We start from the raw sequence: 24,004 nt of genomic DNA, 5'->3' as shown, positions 1-24,004 counted from the left end.
CTGAGTGGAGGAGGCAGCTAGATTGCCTCTTGAAAGGGTGATAAATGGGCTCAGATTGACTTCTGAGGAGAGTAGTAATGGTTTGTATTTGTTGCTGAGGGGCTATGAGAAAAGAGCCCAGGAGAGATTGTGGCCACATATTTGTTCAGGCAACATGGTATGCAGAATTTCACTTTCAGTGCTTAACAATCTAGAAAAAGGTATGAAGAAAGTAGATGGCCTGATGGGACAGGATTGGGAATTGTAAGGATGAATATGGAAGCCTGACAGACCAATATCCAATGTGATTTATATTTCATTTTATTTAATTATACAGTTTAAATAACCTAATTCTAAAGAAAATGTATTGGAAAATGTTAGTACTGTTTAATTGAAATTCAAGAATTCATAGGAAATACTCATAAAGTGGTAAGTTAACAAACTCTTATTTTCTACTTCTTGCTAGGAAGTAACCTGAAATAATTATATGTCTATTGTTCTTCTGACCAGCTGTGATGTTGATAAGAAGTAGTTGGATTTGGGTTATAGTTTGAAGGTAGAATCATTATGATTTGCTGAAGGGTTGGATGCAGGGTTGAGACAGAGGTAAGGGTGATTTCAAGCTTTTGGACTGAGAAACTTAAATGATGAAGTTGGAGATAGAGAGTATGGGGGTACCTTTCTGAATAATACCTTTCTGATTAACAATCCTCTAAATTTTCCATGCTAGAAAATGATAATTCACCTTGCAATTTGAGGTTTTTACTATCTTAGCGTATTTTGGCCTGCTATTTTTATTTTACTGAAATATTTTAGCTTTAATTATTTGTGAGGACATAACCAGTATAGCAAGTGGCTCAGGACATTAGTGTTTATTTCTGGAATATGAGTCCTCTGACGACATCACTCCTGTATCAAGTTAGATTGACACTACTCTAGCTGTGGTAAAAACATACAGTTAAGTTCATTTATTTGTTTTCCTAGAATTTAATGAATCTTCGTTCTAAATTTTTTTTTTTTTTTTTTTTTTTTTTTAAGACAGAGTCTTGCTCTGTCACCAAGCAGAGTGCAGTGGCACGTCTTGGCTCACTGCAACCTCTTCTTCCCGGGTTCAAGTGATTCTCCTGACCCAGCCTCCCAAGTAGCTGGGATTAGAGGCACGTGCCACCACGCCCAGCTAATTTTTGTATTTTTAGTAGAGACGGGGTTTCACCATGTTGCCCAGGCTGGTCTTGAACTCCTGACCTCAAGTGATCCATCTCTGCCTCCCAAAGTGCTGGGATTATAGGCATTAGACTTCGTGCCCAGCCATTTGTTCTGCATTCTAATGAATTTAATTACTTGGGTAGGTCTTGCTCCTTTCCTATTGAGTTCTTCTTAAAATACAGTGGAACTTTTTTTTTTTTTCATGAAATTAAGGTGTCAATATTTGTTATTTGTCTACAACATGGAAGCAATTCTTGTCAAATTATGTGATACTGTGGGGATTTGCATATATAAATTGTATGAAATATAGAACTTTTTAATGGTAGTATAAATTCACAGGTTGTTTTTTAGGTTTGGGGAAAGGAGTTAGTGATTGTCTTGAGTACTTATGACATCAACATGAAGACTTGAACTGGGCTGTTATGTTTAGAATGTTGAGGTTAAACATGATTTTCTTCCTCCCAAATCTGTTTTCTGGAGTTCTTTCATTCTGCTGAATACATGATGATCTGTTCTTTCATTGAGTTTCAACTCTTTCACTATAGTAATAATGTTCCAAAACTAGTGTAGGATTTTGGGGGTTAATTTCTGCCTATTTAATAGTACAAATAAATTCAGTTTTTTATATTGAGCATGCTGTTATAAGTAAGGCATAGAACTTAATTTTCAATTTATTTTCATCTTTCACATACTTACCTGTATTCTTTCTGTGTAGTTTTGATATAACTAGCTGGAATGAAGTGGTGTAGTCAATGTTAGAACATTGATAATTGGGGCCACATCAAGAATCAATGGTTCTAGCCTTTTTTTTTTTTTTTTTGAGACAGAGTTTTCGCTCTGTTGCCCAGGCTAGAGTGCAGTGGCACAATCTCAGCTCACTGCAACCTCTGTCTCTGGGTTCAAGGGATTCTTGTGCCTCAGCCTCCCAAGTAGCTGGGACTACAGGTGTGTGCCACCATGCCCAGCTAATTTTTGTATTTTTAGTAGACAGGGTTTTACCATGTTGGCCAGGCTCGTCTCAAACTCCTGACCTCAGGTGATCCGCTTGCCTTGGCATCCCAAAGTGCTGGGATTACAGGCATGAGCTACTGTGCCTGGTGGTTCTAGCCTTTTAAGTCCAGTTCAACAAATATTGAGACCCCTATAGTGTAGAAAGCACTGTACCATATGCTGTGGAAAATTGTTATAATAATTTTAGTTAAGCTATTCACATAGCTGACAGCAGAATGATGTCCAAGAAGTTCTGTTTTCATGAATTTCAGGTAACACATTAACTTCGATTGATTTAAAGAATAAACCAATATGGGCCTTGTTTTATTTCAGCATGTTTTGAAGGGTCTCATCATCTCTTTCTAGGAAGTTGATTGTCAAGAAATGTAAGCTATGAACTTCTACCAGGTCAGGAATTCAGTGATTCCATTTCTTGTCATTTAGTAAATTTTAGGGACTATTTTAATATGATCTTTAATAATTATTGTAAGTAGAGGAATAGAAAAAAAATACTCATTAACTTTTTTTAACCTCTATTTTTTTTTTTTTCCTTTTTTTTTTTTTTTTTTTTTTTTGAGACGGAGTCTTACTCTGTCGCCCATGCTGGAGTGCAGTGGCGTGATCTCGGCTCACTGCAAGCTCCACCTCCCGGGTTCACGCCATTCTCTTGCTTCAGCCTCCCGAGTAGCTGGGACTACAGGTGCCTACCACCACGCCCGGCTAATTTTTTTTCTATTTTTTAGTAGAGATGGGGTTTCACCGTGTTAGCCAGGATGGTCTCCATCTCCTGACCCCGTGATCCACCCGCCTTGGCCTCCCAAAGTTCTGGGATTAACAGGCCTGAGCCACTGCCCCCGGCCTAACCTCTACTTTTATATAATAATATAAAATGGATTTCACTTGTAATTAAGGTGTAATCTGTCAGATAGCCAACGTTAATGCTAAAATGAAAAGTAAATTGCATGATTTTCTTGTAATTTTACAGCGCTTTGAACTTCAAGATTCAGGAAGCTCTCTACTTCCTAAAGAGATTGTAAGAGTAGAGAAGATGACAGAAAACCATGTGTCCCAAGCTTCTGTGACCATCCGGATCGCAGATAAAGAGGTGACCATTAAGGTAATTAATCACAGGTTTCTTCTTTCTATGATATACCTTATTCTGCCTGTTTTTATGACCTAAATTGGGTTTATGATCTCCTTATAAGTCTTCTCTCTTGATAGTACTGCTTCTGTCGGTATCTATATGTCTATGTCTCCAGAGTCATGTGTGCTTATAAACTGGAAAAGTTCAGGAGAAACATAGGGAAAGCCTTTCATCAAAAATTCAAAGTTGACCTGTGGGAAAATCAAGTCACAGGTTGATTAGTGACAGCATTTTGTGCTATGAGTCCTTGGTAAGAAATAGTGTTTTCAAACATTTGAGCTGCTACAGAGACCTATTTTCGAGTAAAATCTTTCTTAGCTATGTGAAACAGTTTAAAAAGGATCTGCTCTGGTTGAATTGTTTTTAGAGAGGGAAATAATATTTGGTCATAGAGCTCCATCTGCATGTATATATGTTATATATATATCAGCTCCTTCTGTATATATCTGTATGTGTATATATACACACATTTTATGGAGTCTTACTATATTGCCCAGGCTTGTTTTGAATTCCTGAGCTCAAACAATACTCCTGCCTTAGCCTCCTGAGTAGCTGGGACTACAGGCACATGCCACTGTGCCCAGCTCATGATAAACTTTTTTGTTTTAATATTTGATATTATTAATATTAATTCATGTTACTGTACTTATTCATTGAACTGAATATTGATTATATCTACCATGAGCTAGGTTCCATATTATGAGTTTACTGTGTACTAGTTACTGTATTTGTCTCTTTGCTTATATTATGCGATTTAAATCCCGCAAGACCCATTAAGGTAAGTTTTATTATCTCCATTTTGTAGATTAGGAAACTGAGATGTAAAGAGGTTAATGATTCACACAGAGACACCAGCTAGGAGATGGCACAGCTGGGATTTCTAGACAGGGACAGTTCCCCACTATACTCTGTGTTTTCTTCAGATGAATGGCTTATCTAGCTGATAGTTTAGGATAGAGGCAGATGAGTTAAGACTGCATTGGAATGACTGGGGATATGGAGAAGAAAGTAATACTGGGATTCAGGAGACAGAATAGGGAAAGCTTCAGAGAGAAGTTGAAGCTTGAGCTAAGCCTGCAAGAATAACATAGGATTTTTCCAGTGGCTTAGGAGTGGATAGGACATTTTTGGCAGTTTAAACAATATGTTCAGAAGCATGAGGTATGAACAAGACTTCATTATTTGCTTCCTTTTGGTAATGGCTTTTTAACCTCATTGCCTCTAGTCTCTTCCAGTTAGCTTTCCATGTTGATACCAGGATAAATTCTTAAATGCAAATCTGATCCTGTCGCTTCCAAACTTAGAATTCTTTGGTTCATGTGATATATAACATGATCCAGCCCAGAGTCCTCATCAGAACATGGCTCCTTGGGAACTAACAGGGGAGGATAAATAATAAAGGGGGAAGACAAAAAATAAAAGGAGAAGTAGGTGTAAAAGATGGGAAGAGAGAATCTGTGAACAGATGCCTCTCAGTGGTAAACTAAGATAAACCCGAAAAGGATTTGTGGACTTGACTTTTAGAAATCAGGAGGTCATTGGTGACTTTAGAGATTCCAGTGGACTAACATTAAATTCTGTGCTTACAACTAGAAACTAAAAAAATTTATTCTCCAGTAGTAACATCTTTACTATAAGTTATAAACAGCATTAAGATGATATGATTTTTATGAATATGTCTGACAATGTGGGACTTTAATTTTAGGGAAATAATTGATTTGGAAGTTTTGTAATAGTGATCATCAGATCTATTAAATGAAAAAATAGTTGCTGCTCTATTGAAATATCAAAAACAGTAAAGAATTAAATTGAGCAAGCTATTAGTTGGAGGCTTTTAAGTGGCAGTTATATGCTTTAAGTTACTGATATTTTGAGAAAAACATATGCATGTTTTACACACACACACACGCATATATACACACACACACACACACACATATATATATTTATGTTTTTTTTTTTTTTTTTGAGACAGAGTCTCTCTCTGTTGCCTAGGCTGCAGTGCAGTGGCACAATCTTGGCTCACTGCAACCTCCGCCTCTTGGGTTCAAGTGATTCTCCTACCTCAGCCCCCTGAGTAGTTGGGATCACAGGTGCGCACCACCATGCCCAGCTAATTTTTTTGTATTTTTGTAGAGACAGGGTTTCACCATATTGGCCAGGCTGGTCTCGAACTACTAACCTCAAGTGATCTGCCCGCCTTGGCCTCCCAAAGTGTTGGGATTATAGGCGTGAGCCACCACACCCGGCCATGTTATATTGACCTCTCTTTAATTATAGGTGCCAGCTGGGACCAGGCCATTAAGTCAACCTTGTGCATCAGACCGTTTCATACAGACTTTGAGCCATAAGCAGCTACAGGCTGAAATGATGCAGTCTCATATGGTTAAAGATATATGTTTAATTGGAGGAAAGGTAAGAATGACAGTCTCACTGTAGACTTTCAGTTTCCTGGCTTTTGGTTATTTTGACTTACCTCTTGAATAATTGTTTCCATTTGTAGGGTTGTGGAAAAACAGTGATCGCTAAGAACTTTGCCGATACCTTAGGATACAACATAGAACCTATTATGCTCTATCAGGTACAGTGTTCATTTTTAGCTGCACTTGGACTATAAGCATATATGCTTAGGCCATCAGCAGAATTTATGGATATCTTGTTATGACCTGTGTTTTTTTATATAGGTAAAGAACCAAAATAGTAATAAAATTATTCAGATTAAAGTGCAATTATAATTCTTTGGAGCTTTTGAAAGTACATTCTAGGATATCTGATGTGCACAACATACCAGGGGCTGTTTTTCAAAGATATTTATTTTCCAGAGGCCTGGAAGGGTAGGGGGAAAGGAGGAGTGAAGAGAGGTTGATTAATAGTTATAAAAATACAGGTAGGTGGGAGAAATAAGACCTACTGTTTGATAAATAAGTAGAATGACTGTAGTAGACAATAATCTATTGTATATTTTAAAATAGCTAGTAGTTAATAATTCAAATGTTCCAGCTTAAAGAAAAGATAAATGTATAAGGTAATCGACACCTTAATTACCCTAATTTTTAAATTTCACATTATATGAATGTATCAAAATATCACATGTACTCTGAAAATATGTACATATATTATGTGTCAATTAAAAAGTGAGATTCATTTTATGTGCATGTCCCCATCAGAATACATTTACTAGTAATTTGGAAATTTAAACAAAATAGGTTTCAGCTGCAGTGGGAGCTAATTATATATTCACTGAATAGATTATTTTTAAAATGGTGACAAAATATATATAACATAAAGTTTACCACATTAGCCTTTTTTTTTTTTTTTGAGATGGAGTTTCGCTCTTTTGCCCAGGCTGCAGTGCAATGGCACAATCTCGGCTCACTGCAACCTCCGCCCACCCCGGGTTCAAGCAATTCTTCTGCCTTAGCCTCCTGAGTAGCTGGGATTACAGGCGCCCGTCACCATGACTAGCTAATTTTTTTGTATTTTAGTAGAGACAGGGTTTCACCATGTACAATTCACTGGCAATAAGTACATTCACAATGTTGTGTAACAATTACCACTTCCTTTTTTCCAAAGCTTTTTCATTATCCTAAACAAAAACTCTGTACTTGTTAAACAGTAGCTCTCAGTTTTTCTTTCCCTCTCAGACCCTGGTAAACTCTACTTTCTGTCCCTATAAATTTGCCTATTCTAGGTACCTCATATAAATGGAATCATGTAATTTTTGTCCTTCTTGTCTAGTTTATTTTACTTACCATAATGTTTTCAAGATTTATCCATGTTGTTGCATGTATCAGAATTTCATTCCTTTTTAGGGCAAAGTCATATTCTGTTGTATGTCTATACTACTCTTTGTTTCTCCATTTGTCTGTTGATGGACCCTTGGGGTTGTTTCCTTTAGACTATTGTAACCTTTTGGCTATAATAAGTAATTCTGCTGTGAACAGTGGTGTACAAGTATGTATTTGAGTCCCTGCTTTCAGTTTTTTAAGGTATATACCTAGGAATGGAATTATTGGATCATATGGTAATTCTGTGTTTAATTTTTTAAGGAGCCAATAAACTGTTTTCCATAGCAACTGCACCATTTTCATTCCCACCAACAATGCACAATGGTTCCAATTATTCTACATCCTCCCTAACACTTTTCTTTTTTTTTGTAATCATCATCCTAATGGCTGTGAAGTGGTAATTCACTGTGGTTTTTGATTTGCAGTTCCCTAATGACTACTGATGCTAAGCATCTTTTTCATGTACTTACTGGCTATTTGTATATCTTCTTTGGAGAAATACCTATTTGAGACCCTTACCCATGTCTTACTTATTTATTTATTTTTTCTCTTGATTTTTATTTTAGATTTGGGGGTACATGTGCAGGTCACAATTTACATGGGTAAATTGTATGTCACTGAAGTTTGGTGTGTAAATGATCCCGTCACCCAGGCAGTTGAGCATAGTACCTGATAGTTTTTCAACCCACAGCCCCCTCTCAAGTAGTCCCTATTGTCTGTTTTTCCCATCTTTATGTCCATGTGTACTCAATGTTTAGCTCCCACTTATGAGAACATGCAGTTTTGACTTTTTGTTCCTGTGTTAGTTCACATAGGATAATGTCCTCTAGCTACATCCATGTTGCTGCAAAGGACATGATTTTGTTCCTTTTTATGGCTGCATGGTTTTCCATGGTGTATCTATGCCACATTTTCTTCATCTAGTCCACTGTTGGTGGGCACCTAGGTTGACTCCATGTCTTTGCTGTTGTGTATAGTGTTTGTATTAGTCAGGGTTCCCTAGAGGGACAGAACTAATATATATAGACAGAACTAATATATAGTGTGTGTGTGTGTGTATATATATATATATATATATAAAAAGAGGAGTTTTTATATATATATAAAGAGGAGTTTATTAAGTACTAACTTACACCATCACAAAGTCCCACAATAGGCTGTCTGCAAGCTTGAGGAGCAAGGAGAGCCACTCAAAGTCTCAAAACTGGAGAATTTGGACTCCGATGTTTGAGGGCAGGAAGCATCCAGCACGCGAGAAAGATGTAGGCTGGGAGGCTAGACCCATCTTGCCTTTTCATGTTCTTCTGTCTGCTTTATATTCACTGGCAGCTGATTAGATGGTGCCCACCAGATTAAGGGTGGGTCTGCCTTCCCCAGCCCACTGACTCAAATGTTTATCTCCTTTGGCAACACCCTCACAGACACACCCAGGATCAATACTTTGCATCCTTCAATCTAATCAAGTTGACACTCAGTATTAACCATCACAGTGCTGCAATGAACATATGTGTGGAACAATTTATTTTCATTTGAGTATATACTTAGTAAGGGGATTGCTAGGTGAAATGGTAGTTCTGTTTTAAGTTCTTTGAGGAGTCTCCAAACTGCTTTCCACAGTGGCTGAACTAATTTACATAGCTGCCAGCATTGTGTAAGTGTTCCCTTTTCTCCACAACCTCACCAATATCTGCTATTTTTTTACTTTTTAATAATAGCCATTCTGACTGGTGTGAGATGGTATTCATTGTGGTTTTGATTTGCATTTCTCTAATGATAGTGTTGATGAGCCTTTTTAAAATATATTCGTTGGCTGCATGTATGTCTTCTTTTGAGAAATGTCTATTCATGCCCTTTGCCAATTTTTTAAATGGGGTTGTTTTTTCTCTGTTGAATTGTTCTTTATGTTATTAGACCCTTGTCATATGCATAGTTTGTGAATATTTTCTCCCATTCTGGAGGTTGTCTGCTTACTTTGCTGATAGCTTCTTTTGCTGTACAGAGAGAAGCTTTTTAGTTTAATTAGGTCTCACTTGTCAATTTTTGGTTTTGTTGTAAGTTCTTTTGTGGTCTTAGTCATAAATTCGTTGCCAAGGCCCATATTCAGAATAGTATGTCCTAGGTTTTCTTCTAGGTTTTTATAGTTTTAGGTGTTAGATTAAAGTCTCTAACCTGTTTTGAAGCAATTTGTGTGTATGGTGAAAGGATCGGTTCCAGTTTCAATCCTGTACCTATGGCTAGCCAGTTATCCCAGCACCATTTATTGAATAGGGAGTCCTTGCCCTGTTGTGTGTTATTGTTGACTCTATCAAAGATCTGGTGGTTGTAGGTATGTGGCTTTATTTCTGGGTTCCCCTTCCCATTCCATTGGTCTAGGTATCTGTTTTTGTACCAGTATCATGCTGCTTTGGTTACTGTGGCTTTGTAGTATAGTTTGAAGTCAGGTAGCATGATGCCTCAGGTTTTGTTGTTTTTGTTAAGGATTGTGTTGGCGATTCAGGCTGTTTTTTGAGTCTATATGAATTTAGATAGTTTTTTCTAATTCTGTGAAAAATGATGTTGGTAATTTTGATAGGAATAGCATTTAATCTATAAATTGCTTTGGGCAGTATGGCCATTTTAACAATTGTAATTCTCAGGAGCATGGCATGTTTTTTTCACTTGTTTGTCTAATCTCTGATTTCTTTCAGCAGTGTTTTGTAATTCTTGTTGCAGAGAAAAGATCTTTTACTTTCTTGGGTAGCTGTATTCCTAGGTATTTTATTCTTTCTGTGGCTGTTGTAAATGGGTTTGTGTTCTTGATTCGGCTTTCAGTTTGGATGTTATTGGTATATACAAATGCTACTGATTTTTGTACCTTGACTTTGTATCCTGAAACTTTACTGTAGTCACTTAGCACTTTTAGGAGCCTTTTGGTGGAGTCTATAGGGTTTTTTAGGTGTAGAATCATATAATCTGTGAAGAAAGATAGCTTGACTTCCCCTTTTCCTATTTTTATTTCTTGGTCTTGCCTGATTGCTCTGGCTAGGACTTCTAGTACTATGTTGAATAGGAATGGTGAGAGAGTGGACGTCCTTGTCTTATTCCAGTTGTTAAAGAGAATGCTTCTAGCATTTTCCTGTTCAGTATGATGTTGGCTATGGTCCTTACCCATGTTTTAATTGAGCTTTTATTTTTTTTAATTGACTTTTTGTTGTTGAGTTGTAGGAGTCTTTTAATGTATTCTGGGTATAGAATTCATTCTCCACATATATGATTTCCTTTTTTTGAGATGGAGTCTCGTACTGTCACCCGGGCTGGAGTGCAATGGTGCAGTCTCAGCTAACGACAACCTCCGCCTCCCAGGTTCACGTGATTCTCCTGCCTCAGCCTCCCGAGTAGTAATATTTCATGTGCCATTGCTTTGAAATCATATGGAGAAGATCTTGAAGAAAAAAATATTAATTTCCTTTTTGATTCCATCTTCATTTGCTATTATATTATTTATATAATTATGTATAACATGAATATTTTCTTCACATTAAAATAAAAACTCTTATTCTAATGAAAACTGGAAATAATTTGTCATCAATTTTTCCAAACAGTACTGTTTCTGTATCAGGTTTTCATAGTTAGTTTTATACTGTATGTTTGAACTATGAAATTTATGTTCACTTCATGCTGCTGTTTTTTAAAAGATTAACCAAACAAAAGAGTATGTGTATATCTAATAATTCAGATCTCGTAGCTACACTGGAAGGCTTCCCAAAGTATCCTGCCATTGAGGATGCTATCTTGATATGTAAAAGAATTAGTTTAAGAGTCTGAGAACAGATTTTCTCCTATATTTCTAGAGAGTGACAATAAACTCACCAAAACATTATTTTATTTTAATGTTTTTTGGTTTCCTGTTCAGTTTATTAATGCATGGATGAATAAGGGTAGGAAGATGCTACTGTTAAAGTTAATGGCAGGACTTTCTATTTCCTGATACACTTTTGAGTTACAAACTCAGTGTCTTCTAGTTTCTGTCACAGAATAAGGTCATTTAGTTATGTCTTATCAGTCCTCTCTCTGAAAAATACAGATGATGATAATTGAAAGGCAAATAAGTTTCCCATAAAAACATTTACCCATCCTTTGTACATATCCTGTCAACCTTTTAGATGTCCTACAAAGATTGGGAAACAGTAGAGATAAGCAAACTAAGCACATTTTCTGAAAACTCCTTTTCTTTTTTCCCATTTTGCTTTTCTGCTCATTAACTTTTAGAGAAAATTTTTTACAGAAAAGAGTTTCCTAGAAGTATAGACTTTGGAAAGGGATAGAGAAATATAATAACAGTAATATGTTTTGGAGGTGAATTTGTTTCTTTTGCTATATAGCTTCTTTCCATGTAAATAATCAGTTGCTTTTTATTATAGAAACCAAGCTCCTGAGATCAAATATAAGACTCCTCTGTGAGACACAGGAATTAATAAACTTAAAGAATGAATTTGGTTTGTATAATAATATAGTGCACATTGATGAAAAAGTTCCAGAGGTTTGATGCAACATAGAGAATTTAGTGGGAAAAAGTAGATACACCATCTGTTTTCCTAGAATATGTGGAGACTTCCCTGTTATTTGTACATGTATAAAGCTACACTTAATCTGTGGTTTTTGCCTTATTTTTAGACTTGATTATTTTTAGAACTGCATTTCATATGAAGTAAAAGGAAAACAGAGCTTTAACACAGATTTGAGGCAGTACATAAAGTAAGTTTTATAATAGGCTATAAAAGTCGTAAATCATTTGGCTCAAGTGTTAGGTCAGATTCTTTTAACTGATTATTCTTTTTTTAGGGTTGAAACCAATGATTTCATAGTGTTGAAGAAATACAAGTTATTCTTTTCCTTCACAACCGGATAAGGGCATATTTCCAGATTTCTTTCTACATCATCATAAATACACTAGATCTGAGGTCTTTTCCTTCTGATCAATTACTAGTTAGATTAAACACCAAGTCAAATTTAATCTAAAATTCAAGCGCACATAAGTTTATGGGACTTTTAGTGAAAATAATTATGGTCTAAAATATGTTGAAATCTTAGTATCATCATTGACTCCTTAGCTAAGTTTTTCTTTCTATAGCTAAACTCAGACCAAATCCTTTCCCCTCTCTTCCATCTAATCTGCAATCCTCACTTCTTGTTTATCCAAATATAGTGGAAATATTTTTATTCTTTTATTATCTCTCCTTTGTTTTTATTGCTCTATGTCTTGGATTCATTGCTGTGCCCCTTATTTTTGCCTTGACTTTGTGCTTTTCTCTTATGAAGATTTCAAGACATTTGTATTCATTTAAGTGTTCTTTATTCAACCTTGGGCCTTGGAGGCTTTTTTTTTTTTTTTTGACGCTGACTTTTTAAACTTTTTTTTTTTTTAAGAGACAGGTTTTTGCTCTGTCCACCAGACTGGAGTGCAGTGGCGCAGGCACAGCTCACTGCAGCTTCAAACGTATGTTCTTAAGTCATCCTCCCACCTCAGCCTCCTAAAGCTCTGGGATTACAAGTGTGAAGCATCCTGCCCAGCCGGGGCTGATTTTTTACATGATTCTGTAGCTCATCTTGTTTTCTTGCTTTTTTATTTTACTACAATCTGTCATCCTTCCTGTCTTCTTAGTATTTTTTTTTTCCACAAAGAATAGCTCTTACAATGCTATCTATCTAAGAATTTACTTACTTCAACTCCTACAGATTTCTTTTATTATAAAGTTTATTTTTCAAGAACCATGTATACTGTTGATCACATCAGAACTTTAAAATGCTTGACTCTAGCAATGCTTTTCAAATCTCAGGCTTACCAAGGCTTCTGTCTCATATCTTCTTTAGTTTCTCTCTCTTTTTTTTTTTTTGAGATGAAATCTCACTCTCACTCTTGCCCAGGCTGAAGTGCAGTGGCATGATATTGGTTCACTGCAACCTCCGCCTCCCGGGTTCAAGTGATTCTCCTGCCTCAGCCTCCCAAGTAGCTGGGATTATAGGCCCACACCACCATAACTGGCTAATTTTTGTATTTTTATTAGAGACAGGGTTTTGCCATGCTGGCCAGGCTGGTCTCAAACTCCTGACCTCAGGTGATCCCCCCACCTTGGCCTCGTAAAGTGGTGGGATTACAGGCATGAGCCACTGCTCCTGGCCCAGTTTCTCTTTAATAATGATATTGCTTTGTCTCCTGCCTCTTTTATGTAGAATATTTTAAATTTAAAATACATTCCAACCTATCAGACTATAAACTTTAGTGTCTGTCTTAGTTAGGATTTCCTAGAGAAACAGAACCTATAGAGATTTATTGTAAAAAATTGATGTGTGAGATTATGGAGGCTGAGAACTCCCATGATCTGCCATCTGCAAGCTGGAGAGCCAGGAAAGAGGTGGTGTGGTGGTGTAGTTCTAAGAGAAGCCTGAAGGGCTGAGAACCAACAGAGCCAATAGTATAAGTTCCAGTCTGAGTAAGGAAGACTAATATCCCGCTCAGTAACACATAGAGAAAGCAAATACTGCCTTTCTCCTTTTTGTTCTACTCAGGCCTCCAACTGATTAGATAAAGCCCACCCATATTGAGGAAGGCCATCTGCTTTACTCAATCTACCTGTTCAACTGCTAATCTCGTCCAGAAATACCTTCACAAACACCCCTAGAATACTATTTAACCAAATATCTGAGCATCCCACAGCCCAGTCAAGTTGACACATAAAATTAACCATTACAGTACCTAAAGAGTTAGCAGAATAAAGTTTCTAATTTGAAGTGACATTTTCATTAAGTATCATTTCAAATTTCTTGCCTATATAGTGGGAACATGCTATAAGAGGATCATAAGTATTTGTAATATTATTTGCCATAATTTAATAAATTAATGAAATTACAATGAATTTTAGTGTTACTCATGCTTGTAAAATTATAAATATTATACATTGTATAGAATAGTTACTTTAGTAAGTTTCATCAGGGTACTAATAAGCAGGTGGCAATTGCTCACACAGGGAATTTTATAAATTGTAAAATTACAACCCTTATCTTATTAAGTTACTTCACTAGTGTACTTTATTGGAAAAAATATAGTATGGATGCTTCTCTGTAATACGTTGCCATTTCTGGAAAATGTAACTCAAATTTATACCTAACTAATTGTAAGTCACCATTGTAACTGTTGCAGATGCATATGTATATTAACGCTTAACAATTCTTCATTTTTAAAAATAAATAATGAAATAAGTAAAACTAGTATATAATGAAGAAATCTTATCTAGGCAACTAGCTTAATTTCTTCCCTTATCACATTTAAAAAATCTTATAGCACTTATACTTTATTTTTATGTCAAAATGCCAGGAACTTTGTTATCTGTATTTTCCAGCTTCAAAAGAGAATTGAAAGCCTCTTGATGTCTAGTTGATAATGTCTATCTAATATATATTTCAAGTCTCAAATACACAGTAGTATATAAAGAAGCAGTTTTGCAGATTGTAGCTAATCACTTAAGTAAAACACCTATCTATTATTCTAACAAAAAAAGATATCCAACAAATAGATGATTTAGACAATAGATTGAATTGGGAGATGCAATTATAATGGGAAGGTTTTGTGGAAGTTTCTTTTTTTTTTTTTTTTTTTTTTAATTTTCATTTTTTTGAGACAGGGCCTGGCTATGTCACCCAGGCTGGAGTGCAATGGCACAATCTTAGCTTGCTGCAACCTCCACCTCCCAGGCTCAAACCATCCTCCCACCTCAGCCTCCCAAGTAGCTGGGACTACAGGTGCACACCACCATGCTTGGCTAATTTTTGTTGTATTTTTGGTAGAGATGGGGTTTTGCCATGTTGCTCAGGCTGATCTCAAACTCCTGGGCTCAAGCAGTCCTCCCGCCTTGGCCTCCCAAAGTGTTGGGATTACAGGCGTTAGCCACCATGCCTAGCCTTGTGAAACTTTCTAAGAAAAACCATCTATGGCTGTTATTGAGAACTGAATACTCTTTCCATTTGGAAACTTAATTCAGGACATATTTGGAAAACAACTCATTCTGTACCACAAATAGTTTGAATAGAGGGTTTGTGCACATTCAGTTATTGCCTTTCTAGTCTTCTTGTGAACAGTTTTTTTTTGTTTTGTTTTGATACAAAGTCTCGCTCTATCACCCAGACTAGAGTGCAGTGGTGCGATCTCAGCTCACTGTAGTGTCTGCCTCCCGGATTCAAACGATTTTCATATCTTAGCCATCCGAATAGCTGGGATTACAGATGTATGCTACCCTGCCTGGCCAATTTTTGTATTTTTAGTAGAGATGGGGTTTTACCATATTAGCCAGGCTGGTCTTAAACTCCTGGCCTCAAGTGATCTGCCCACCTTGGCCTCCCAAAGTGCTGAGATTATAGGCTTGAGCCACTATGCCTTGCCAACAAGTAAGATTTTTGAATGAGAACAGAACAAATTGATAATATTACCATATATCAGGGTTGACAAACTTTTTCTGTAAAGTGCCAGATAGAAAATATTTTTAGGCTTTGCGGATCATGCAGTCTTTGTTAAAACTTCTCAACTCTGCTATTATAGTAGAAAAGCAGACAAAGGCAGTACATCAATGTATGAGTGTGGCTGTGTTCCATCTTATCACATTTTTGGTGGGGTTTTTAAAGTCACATTTACTGAGGTATAATTCATACATAGTAAAATTCAGTCCATTTTGACAAACACATTTGGTAGTAGGGCCAGTACCACAATTGAGATATAGGGCATTTCCATCACCTTGAACAATTCCCTTGTTCCCTTGTGTAGTCCACCCAAACCCAGCCCCTGGCAACCACAGTTTTCTATCCCCGTTAGTCTTGCCTTTCCAGAATGTCATATTAATGGGATTATACACTATGTGCCTTTTGCATCTGGTTTCTTTCACTTATATAATACATTTGAGAGTCATCTATGTTGTTGCATGTATCAGTAGTTTGTTCCTTTTAATTGCTGACTACCTTATCACATTTTAATTTATGCTTATATCAGTATTTCTGTTTCTTCTACAGTAGCTTTATTTCTTTTTTCTTCTACTTCATATATATATATATATATATATATATATATATATATATATATATATATTTAAACCTGTGGTGGGTCATTGGGTGGGTACCTTGCTGCCGCCAACAGCCAAGCCATGGGCTACAGTAGCTTTATTTCTGGTGCTCAGCCCTTCTCAATGAGTTTGTCAACACTAGCTTTCTAAGCTTTCCACTCATTTCCAGCTTGGGATCTGCCCAATCCATCCTTACAATACTGATTTTTGTTCTTTCTAATTTTCCCCCTACTTTACATTTTTTAATCACGACTCACAGTTTGCAGGATAATATTGAAATTATGCTGTTTAGCACACAGTGCTCTTTTTTATCTGGCCCCTGTAAGACCTCAACTGTGCAACTAACATTTACCTTATAACTCCAGCCCTAAGGGATGACTTGCAGTTTCCCCAACATGACTTGCTGCCTACCACTCCATGCTTTCTTGCACTGTTCATGCTGGCTGAACCACCCCTCAGAGCCTGTAGGCCAATTTGCTAACCTTTAAAACTTAGCTCCACTGCCTGCTCTGAATTTCTGTAAATCTTGAATTTAATTTATATGTACTCCCTCTTTGTTTCAGCATCACTTAATGGCCTTTTTCATGGTACTTATCATTCTGTACTATAATAACTACTGTATTCCATTAGCTCCAAGAGGCACTCAATTGTAAGATGCACCACTAAGAAAGAAAAAGTACTTCAACTTAAATTACGATATAAGACTTTATCACTTAGAATTTTCATATTTTTCTTAAAGAACTCTTCCAGACTTAATTTAGATTATATACCTCCCGTGCATGAAGAAAAAGGAAAATATGAGCATAATAAATAGGAAAATATACATAAAATAAAAATAAATATAATTTATAAATAAATATAAAAATAAAAAATAATATTTTGAAATATTTTTAAAACTTATGCACCATCATAGTCTGACTCTTCTAAAGCACTTTATGATTCAGTTGCAGATGTTCATGTTGTTTCACGTATATTCTCTGTGTGTTCCTTTGGTTGGTCAGGAACAGAATGCTCTTCTGTTGTTTCCGGAATTGTCTTCCAAGCTACTGACAGCCATTCTGCTGGTTTTGATACTGATATTTTTAAAATTTTAACCAAAGGTATTGACAGAAATGTTTTTAGGCAACAACTAGAACTCATATTCTTTTCCCAAATGGAAAAGAGTAATTTGTTGACTAAAACATGGATGGATTACAGTTGTTTCTTCAAGCCACAAGCTAACAAACATACAAACAAACAAGCAAAAGCAAGTGCACATATAGGTACACAATGGTAACTGACTCTTCAGCAGCTGTTGTTAAGATTCTATCAATTGAAGCTGCACCCTGATTTCAGAGTTATTAAAATATAAAACATGTATATCTTGGAATTGATGAAACAGCAGTTTGTCTCTCCTATCGTTTGTAAGCTCCTTGAAGGCATGGGCAACACGCTTTTCAACTCTGTTTTCTTCATGGACAGTAGATGTCTAGTTGAAAAAATGAAATACAATAGAAAACAGAAAAACCACAGAAAAGATCAGTGTAACTAAAAGTTGATTTTTTTGAAAAGATAAAATTTACAAACTTGTAGCTAGATGAATAAGTGAAGAGACAAGATTATAAACAGAAGAACAAACATCACAACTGATAGCACAGAAATACAAAGGATCATGAGACTACTATACATCAACAAACTGAATAACTTAGAAGAAATTGGTAAATTCCTAGAAATATATAACCTACCAAGACTGAATCACGAAAAAATGAAAAAATGAGAACAAATCAATAATGAGTTAGGAAATTGAATTGGTAATCAAAAACCTGCCGCGAGAGAAAATCAATCCTATTATGTGATGGCTTAACCTGTGAATTCTACCAAACATTTGAAGAAGAACTAAAACCAGATCTTTTCGAACTGTTTTAAAAAATTGAAAAAGAGGGAATACTTTCAGACTCATTTTGTGAAACCATTATTATTACCCTGATACCAAAGCCAGACAAGCACACTACAAGAAAAGAAAATTACAGACCAATATCCCTGGTGACCACAGATATAAAACATAATAAAGGCGATATATGACAAGGCCACAGCTAACATTATGCTCAGTGGTAAAAAGCTGAAAGTTTTTCCCCTAAGATCTGGAACAAGTCAAGGATGCCCACTGTCACCACTCTATTCAATGTACTATTAAAAGTCCTAGCTAAAGCAATTAGGCAAGAAAAAGAAATAAAATGTACCCAAATCAGAAAAGTTGGAGTAAAACTTTTTTCTATTTCCAAATGACATGATCTTATATATAGAAAACACTAAAGATACCACCCAAAGCAATACAGATTCAATGCAATCAATCTCTACCAAAATTCCAATGACATTTTTCACAGAAATGGAAAAAAAATACTAAAATTCATATGGAACCACAAAATACCTCAAATAGCCAAAGCAATCTTGAGAAACAACATTTGAGGCACCACACTACCTGGTTTCAAAATATTCCACAAAGGAATAGTAATCAAAATAACACGGTAGTGACATTAAAAACAAACATATGGATGAATGGAACCAGAATAGAGAGCCCAGAAATAATATACTATTAATGGCCAATTAATTTTCAACAAAGGAGCCTAGAACACACATTGGGGAAAGGATAGTCTTTTCAATAAATAGTACTGGGAAAATTGTATATCCACGTGCAGAACAATGATATTAGACCTTTATCTCTACCATATACAAAAATCAACTAAGAATGGGTTAAATACATAAATGTAATACTGAAACTATAAAACTACTAGAAGAAAAGAAGGGGGAAAAGCTTGCAGATATTGGTCTGGGTAACAGTATTTTGGAGATGATACCAAAAGCATAGGCAGCCAAAGCAAAAATAGGTAAATGAGATAAATGCAGATAAATGAGATAAATGCATCAAACTTAAAAAGCTTCTGCGCAGCAAAAGAAACAATCAACAGAGAAGAGTCAGTCTACAAAATGGGAGAAAATATTTGCAAATCATAGCTGACAAGGAGTTAATTTCTAAACTGTAAAAGGAACTCAACTTAGTAGCAATAAAACAACCCAATTTTAAAATGGGCAAAGAACCTGAATAGACATTTCTCAGGCATTTTAAAATATACTTGTTGGACATACAAATGGCCAACAGGTATATATAAAAAGTGGGCAACATCACTCATCATCAGATAAATGCAAATTAAAACCACAATTAAATATTGCTTTACACCTGTTAGAGTGGCTAATATCGAAAAGATAAAAGGTAACAAATGTTGGTAAGCATGTGGAGAAAAAATGCTTGTACGTTGTTGGTAGAAATGTAAATTAGTACATACATTATAGAAAATAGTTTGGAGGGTCTTCAAAAATTAAAAACAGAACTACCACATGATCCAGCAATCCCACTTCTGGGTATATATACAAAGGAAATAAAGTCAGTACCTTGAAGCAATATCTGTGCTCCCATGTTCATTGTGGCATATTCATAATAGCCAAGATAGGTAACTAACATGTTTTCATTAACAAATGAATAAAGAAAATATGCAGTATATACAGAATGAATTATTATTCAGCCTTTAAAAAGAAGGAAATCCTGTCTGTATTAATCCATTTTCACACTGCTGATAAAGACACACCTGAGACTGGGAAGAAAAAGGTTTAATTGAACTTACAGTTCCACATGACTGGGGAGGTCTCAGAATCATGGTGGGAGGCAAAAGTCACTTCTTACATCACCGGAGCAAGAGAAAATGAGGAAGAAGTGAAAGTGGAAACCCCTGATAAATCCATCAGATCTCATGAGACTTATTCACTACCACGAGAACAGCACAAGAAAGACCAGGCTCCATGATTCAATTACTTCTCCCTGGGTCCCTCCCACAACATGTGGGAAATCTGGGAAATACAATTCAAGTTGAGATTTGAATGGGCACATAGCCAAACCATATCACTGTCATTTGCAACAATGTGAATAAACCTGGAGGACATTATGCTAAGTGAAATAAGCCAGCCACTGAAAAGCAAATACTATATTATCTCACTTAAATGTGAAATCTAAAAAATCAAACTCATAGAATCTGGTGGGGTCTTTCATTTGGCTTGCTGCTGGAGTCCTTAGGTGGACTGGCCTGGTGCCTGACTCTGCAGAAAGTAGGGTGCTGGTTGTCAGGGACTGGGGAATGGGAAAAAGGGGAAAGTGTTTGTCAAAGGGTACAAAGTTTCAGTTAGGCAGAATGAATAAGTTCTCAAGATCTAATGTACATTATAATGATTATAGGTGATAATACTGTATTGTATACTTAAAAATTGCGAAGACAGTAGACCTGAAATGTTCTTACCACAAAAAATATGTAACTATGGTTTCTATCTCTTTGTTGAGCTTTTCACTTTGTTTGTGTATTGTTTTCCTGATATCATTTAGTAGCCTGTGTTCTCTTTAGCTCGCTGTTCCTTTAAGACCATCATTTTGAATACTTTGTCAGGTAGTTCGTAGGTCTCCATTTATTTAGTGTCAGTTTCTGGTGCTTTATTTTGTTCTTCTGGTGGTGTTGGTTCCCTGATTGTTAGTGATCCTCATGGGCTTGCATTGGTGTCTGTGCATTTGAAGAAGTGGACATCCAGTCTTTATAGACTGGCCTTGATAGGCAAAGCTTTTTACTAGCCAACCCAGCCAGACATTCTGGGCAGACCATCTGGTGGGGTCTTTCATTTGGCTTGCTGCTGGAGTCCTTAGGTGGACTGGCCTGGTGCCTGACTCTGCAGGTGAGTGGGCCTATCAGCTAAGTCTCTGAGGGTGGCTCTGAAGCCTGAGTTCATGGAGAACAGCCTGAACTTGGGTTGATGGGACCTAACATGGTGCTATGGCAGACCTTGAGGCTGAGTCTTCAGAGTCCGGTGTGGCACTATGGTGGTCCTGGAACCAGGGTACATGGGTATGAGCTGGGTCCTGGTCCCTGAGTCTAGGGGGCTGCCTGATACCAGGGCCTGCTGGGCTGGGCCTGGTGACTGGGTCCACAGGGAACTACATTATATAGTATGTACTTGGCTCTTTATTTAATTAAAGTGTACTTTTTTAGTAATGGATAACATCTTTTGTGTTAACAAACTTAATTATCATGAAGTATTTATTAGATTTGTAAAAACACACTAGGAGGCCTTTGGGTGTGTTTATAAAAATAAACATTACAGTAAAGCCAAATCCATTAGTCCGAGAAAGAAAACAAAAGTAAAATGACCAAGGAATCCCACCAAATAAGGAACTCCAGTCTGAAAGGTATTTCTTTTACTATTCTTGATGATCTGTGAAGTTGAAGAGGAAAGAAACTTCAAATTTGGGAACTCTGCATGGAGTAACTCCAGACATAAGGACATTATGTAATGAAGTCATAGTCCTGTTGGTAGCAACACATTGCTGTGTTTGATCATCTCCATTAGGCAGCACTTCTGTTTTCTTTTTCTTTTCTTTTTTTTTTGAGACAGAGTCTCACTCTGTCACCCAGGCTGGAGTACAGTGGCGCGATCTTGGCTCACTGCAACCTCTGCCACCCAGGTTCAAGCGATTCTCCTGCCTCAGCCTCCCGAGTAGCTGGGATTACAGGCACCTGCCACCGTGCCCAGCTAATTTTTGTATTTTTAGTAGGGACAAGGTTTCACCATATCGGTCAGGCTGGTCTTGAACTCCTGACCTCATGAGCCACCAGCCTCGGCCTCCCAAAGTGCTGGGATTACAGGCGTGAGCCACCGTGCCTGACCTATGTACTTCTGTTTTCAATGTACTTTACAGTAATTTTGATTAGGAGTCTTAGGGAAATCTTTTAAGAGTCCTCAGGATTTTATAGTCATTGAAGACCACTGCAAATGTGAGGAGTTTGCCAAAGGTTAGTGACGTTAGTGATGAAGTTACATATCTTATAGATATATCTGTATATCCTTATGATCCATCCTTGTGGGAAATACATTGAAAAAGAAAATAATGAAGGGTATAACTGATTTGATTTTAAAATTTACAAATATTTGCAAGTGGAATATATTTTGTGAACATATTTTTTTTCCTGGAAATGAAAAGTAAATATATGCTTTTCAGTTTTATGACCTAGTTGCCTTTTATGATTCCTAAATGCTTAGTTTTGTATTCTTCCCCTATTAAAGAAAACCCCAGTTTTTCAGGATCCACATCACTTTCTGAATGCGTAGAACTTTATTGCTGATTTTAAAGCCAGTCTCATAGTTAGAAACAAGGCTGTTTGAAGTGGAAGCCATTTGGCAGAACCACAGAGATAGAGCCAAAAATAACAGAGAAGGAAAAGGCAGTCTTTAACAGAGCTCAATTCATGCCTCCAGGAATGTGGAGTTGAAGTATCTTGGGATTTGAGTTGGTAGAAGCTGCTAAAATCCTGATTTTACACTCTATTGACTGCTGTTAAAGGGTTAACAATTTAAAGAGGGGCCTTAGCCAGCCTAGCTCCTCTGATGCTTCACGTTTATTTCTAATAGCTCCCTTAAGCTCTCCCAGATTTAGGTAGCTGCAGGCAGGGAGCCCCCGCAGGAGAGGAATGGTAGTCTCTATGCTATCACGTAGGTGGGAAGGTTGCCCTGTGTATTAGTCTGTTCTTACACTGCTATGAAGAAATACCCAGGACTAGTTAGTTTTAAAGGAAAGAGGTTTAATTGACTCACAGATCTACATTGCTGGGGAAGCCTCAGGAAACTTACAATCATGGCAGAAGGCAAAGGAGAAGCAGGCACCTTCTTCACAGGGCGGCAGGAGGGAGTTGAGTGCAAGCAGGGGAAATGCCAGATGCTTATAAAACCATCAGATATCATGAGAACTCACTCACTATCACAAGAACAGCATAGGGGAAACCACCCCCCATGATCCAGTCATCTCCACCTGGTTCTGCCCATGACACATGGGGATTATGGGTATTATAATTCGAGGTGAGATTTGGGTGGGGACACAGCCAAGCCGTATCACCCTGAGAGTTCAACCAGCACATTTCTTTAATCTTAGCAAGCGTTTTTCTATGTTGCTTCAAGTGAGAGGCTCCTCATTTCTTTTTAGTAACTCTCCCTGAATCCATTGGATTCTTTTCTATTTCCCAGCTAGTGAACAAATGTTTGGCTTCCTGCTGCACAGTGTCTTCCATGGAGTAGCAATTCAGAAAAGGCAGCTTTAGTTTTGTGAGGAAGGTGCCAAAAGGGATGCATTGTCAATCAAGAGAGTTGTTAAGTACTGGAACATGGCACATTTCTTAGCCTTCTCCCCATCACCCTCACCCCTCATAGCCAGTTGTTAATATTCCATCATTTGTTTTTTGCAGGATCTACTGTAACCAGGGACATTTCCAAAAATTCTAACCCACTATCCTTGGGCCCATTATTGAGCCTTTGGTGGAAAATGCATTTGGCATATGGAGTTTTACTTTATGGAGTTTTTAAGAACTCATCAGTTTTGTCATTTGAACATTTGTAGATACGTAGTTAGAGTATGTTGCATTCCATATTCTATTCACTAAAGTTGTAGAGTGATCTCTTAAGAATGTAAATCAGATCTTTTCATTTCCCTGATTAGAATCTGTCAGTGGCCTCCCATCATACTTAGAATAAAATAAAGACACTTTACCCTGGCATACGAGTCTTCCATTAACGAGGTTACCCATTAGAACCACTCAAGGATCTTTGAAAAACTTCCAGTGTCCAGGCTCTACCACCAGAGAGTCTAAAGTAATTGGTGGGAGGTGGGACCAGTATTTTTCAATTATAACCAGCAGCCAGGGTTGAGAACCACTGCGCTACGTGACCCAATCCATGCCTACCTCTTCAGCCTTCTC

The 24,004-nt window shown here is 36.9% G+C and overlaps 1 protein-coding gene across 2 annotated transcripts in view; it reads left to right on the top strand.

Annotated features, from left to right (window-relative positions):
• The window catches only part of VWA8 (von Willebrand factor A domain containing 8), a 393,780-nt gene that overhangs the window by 84,351 nt on the left and 285,425 nt on the right, over nt 1-24,004 (top strand). For both annotated transcript variants that reach the window (XR_010123553.1, XM_054445896.2), the window contains exons 10-12: nt 3,161-3,292; nt 5,600-5,734; nt 5,823-5,900. Coding sequence is in view for 1 of the 2 variants with exons in the window: in XM_054445896.2 (XP_054301871.2) it covers nt 3,161-3,292; nt 5,600-5,734; nt 5,823-5,900 (345 nt within the window). In the remaining variant the exon portion in view is untranslated. The remainder of the gene's footprint in view (nt 1-3,160; nt 3,293-5,599; nt 5,735-5,822; nt 5,901-24,004) is intronic.

This window comes from Pongo pygmaeus, chromosome 14 (assembly GCF_028885625.2).
Source record: "Pongo pygmaeus isolate AG05252 chromosome 14, NHGRI_mPonPyg2-v2.0_pri, whole genome shotgun sequence".
NCBI classification, from domain to species: Eukaryota; Metazoa; Chordata; class Mammalia; order Primates; family Hominidae; genus Pongo; species Pongo pygmaeus.
The sequence above is the reverse complement of the archived record's forward strand: the minus strand, read 5'-3'. Positions and strand labels throughout refer to the sequence as shown.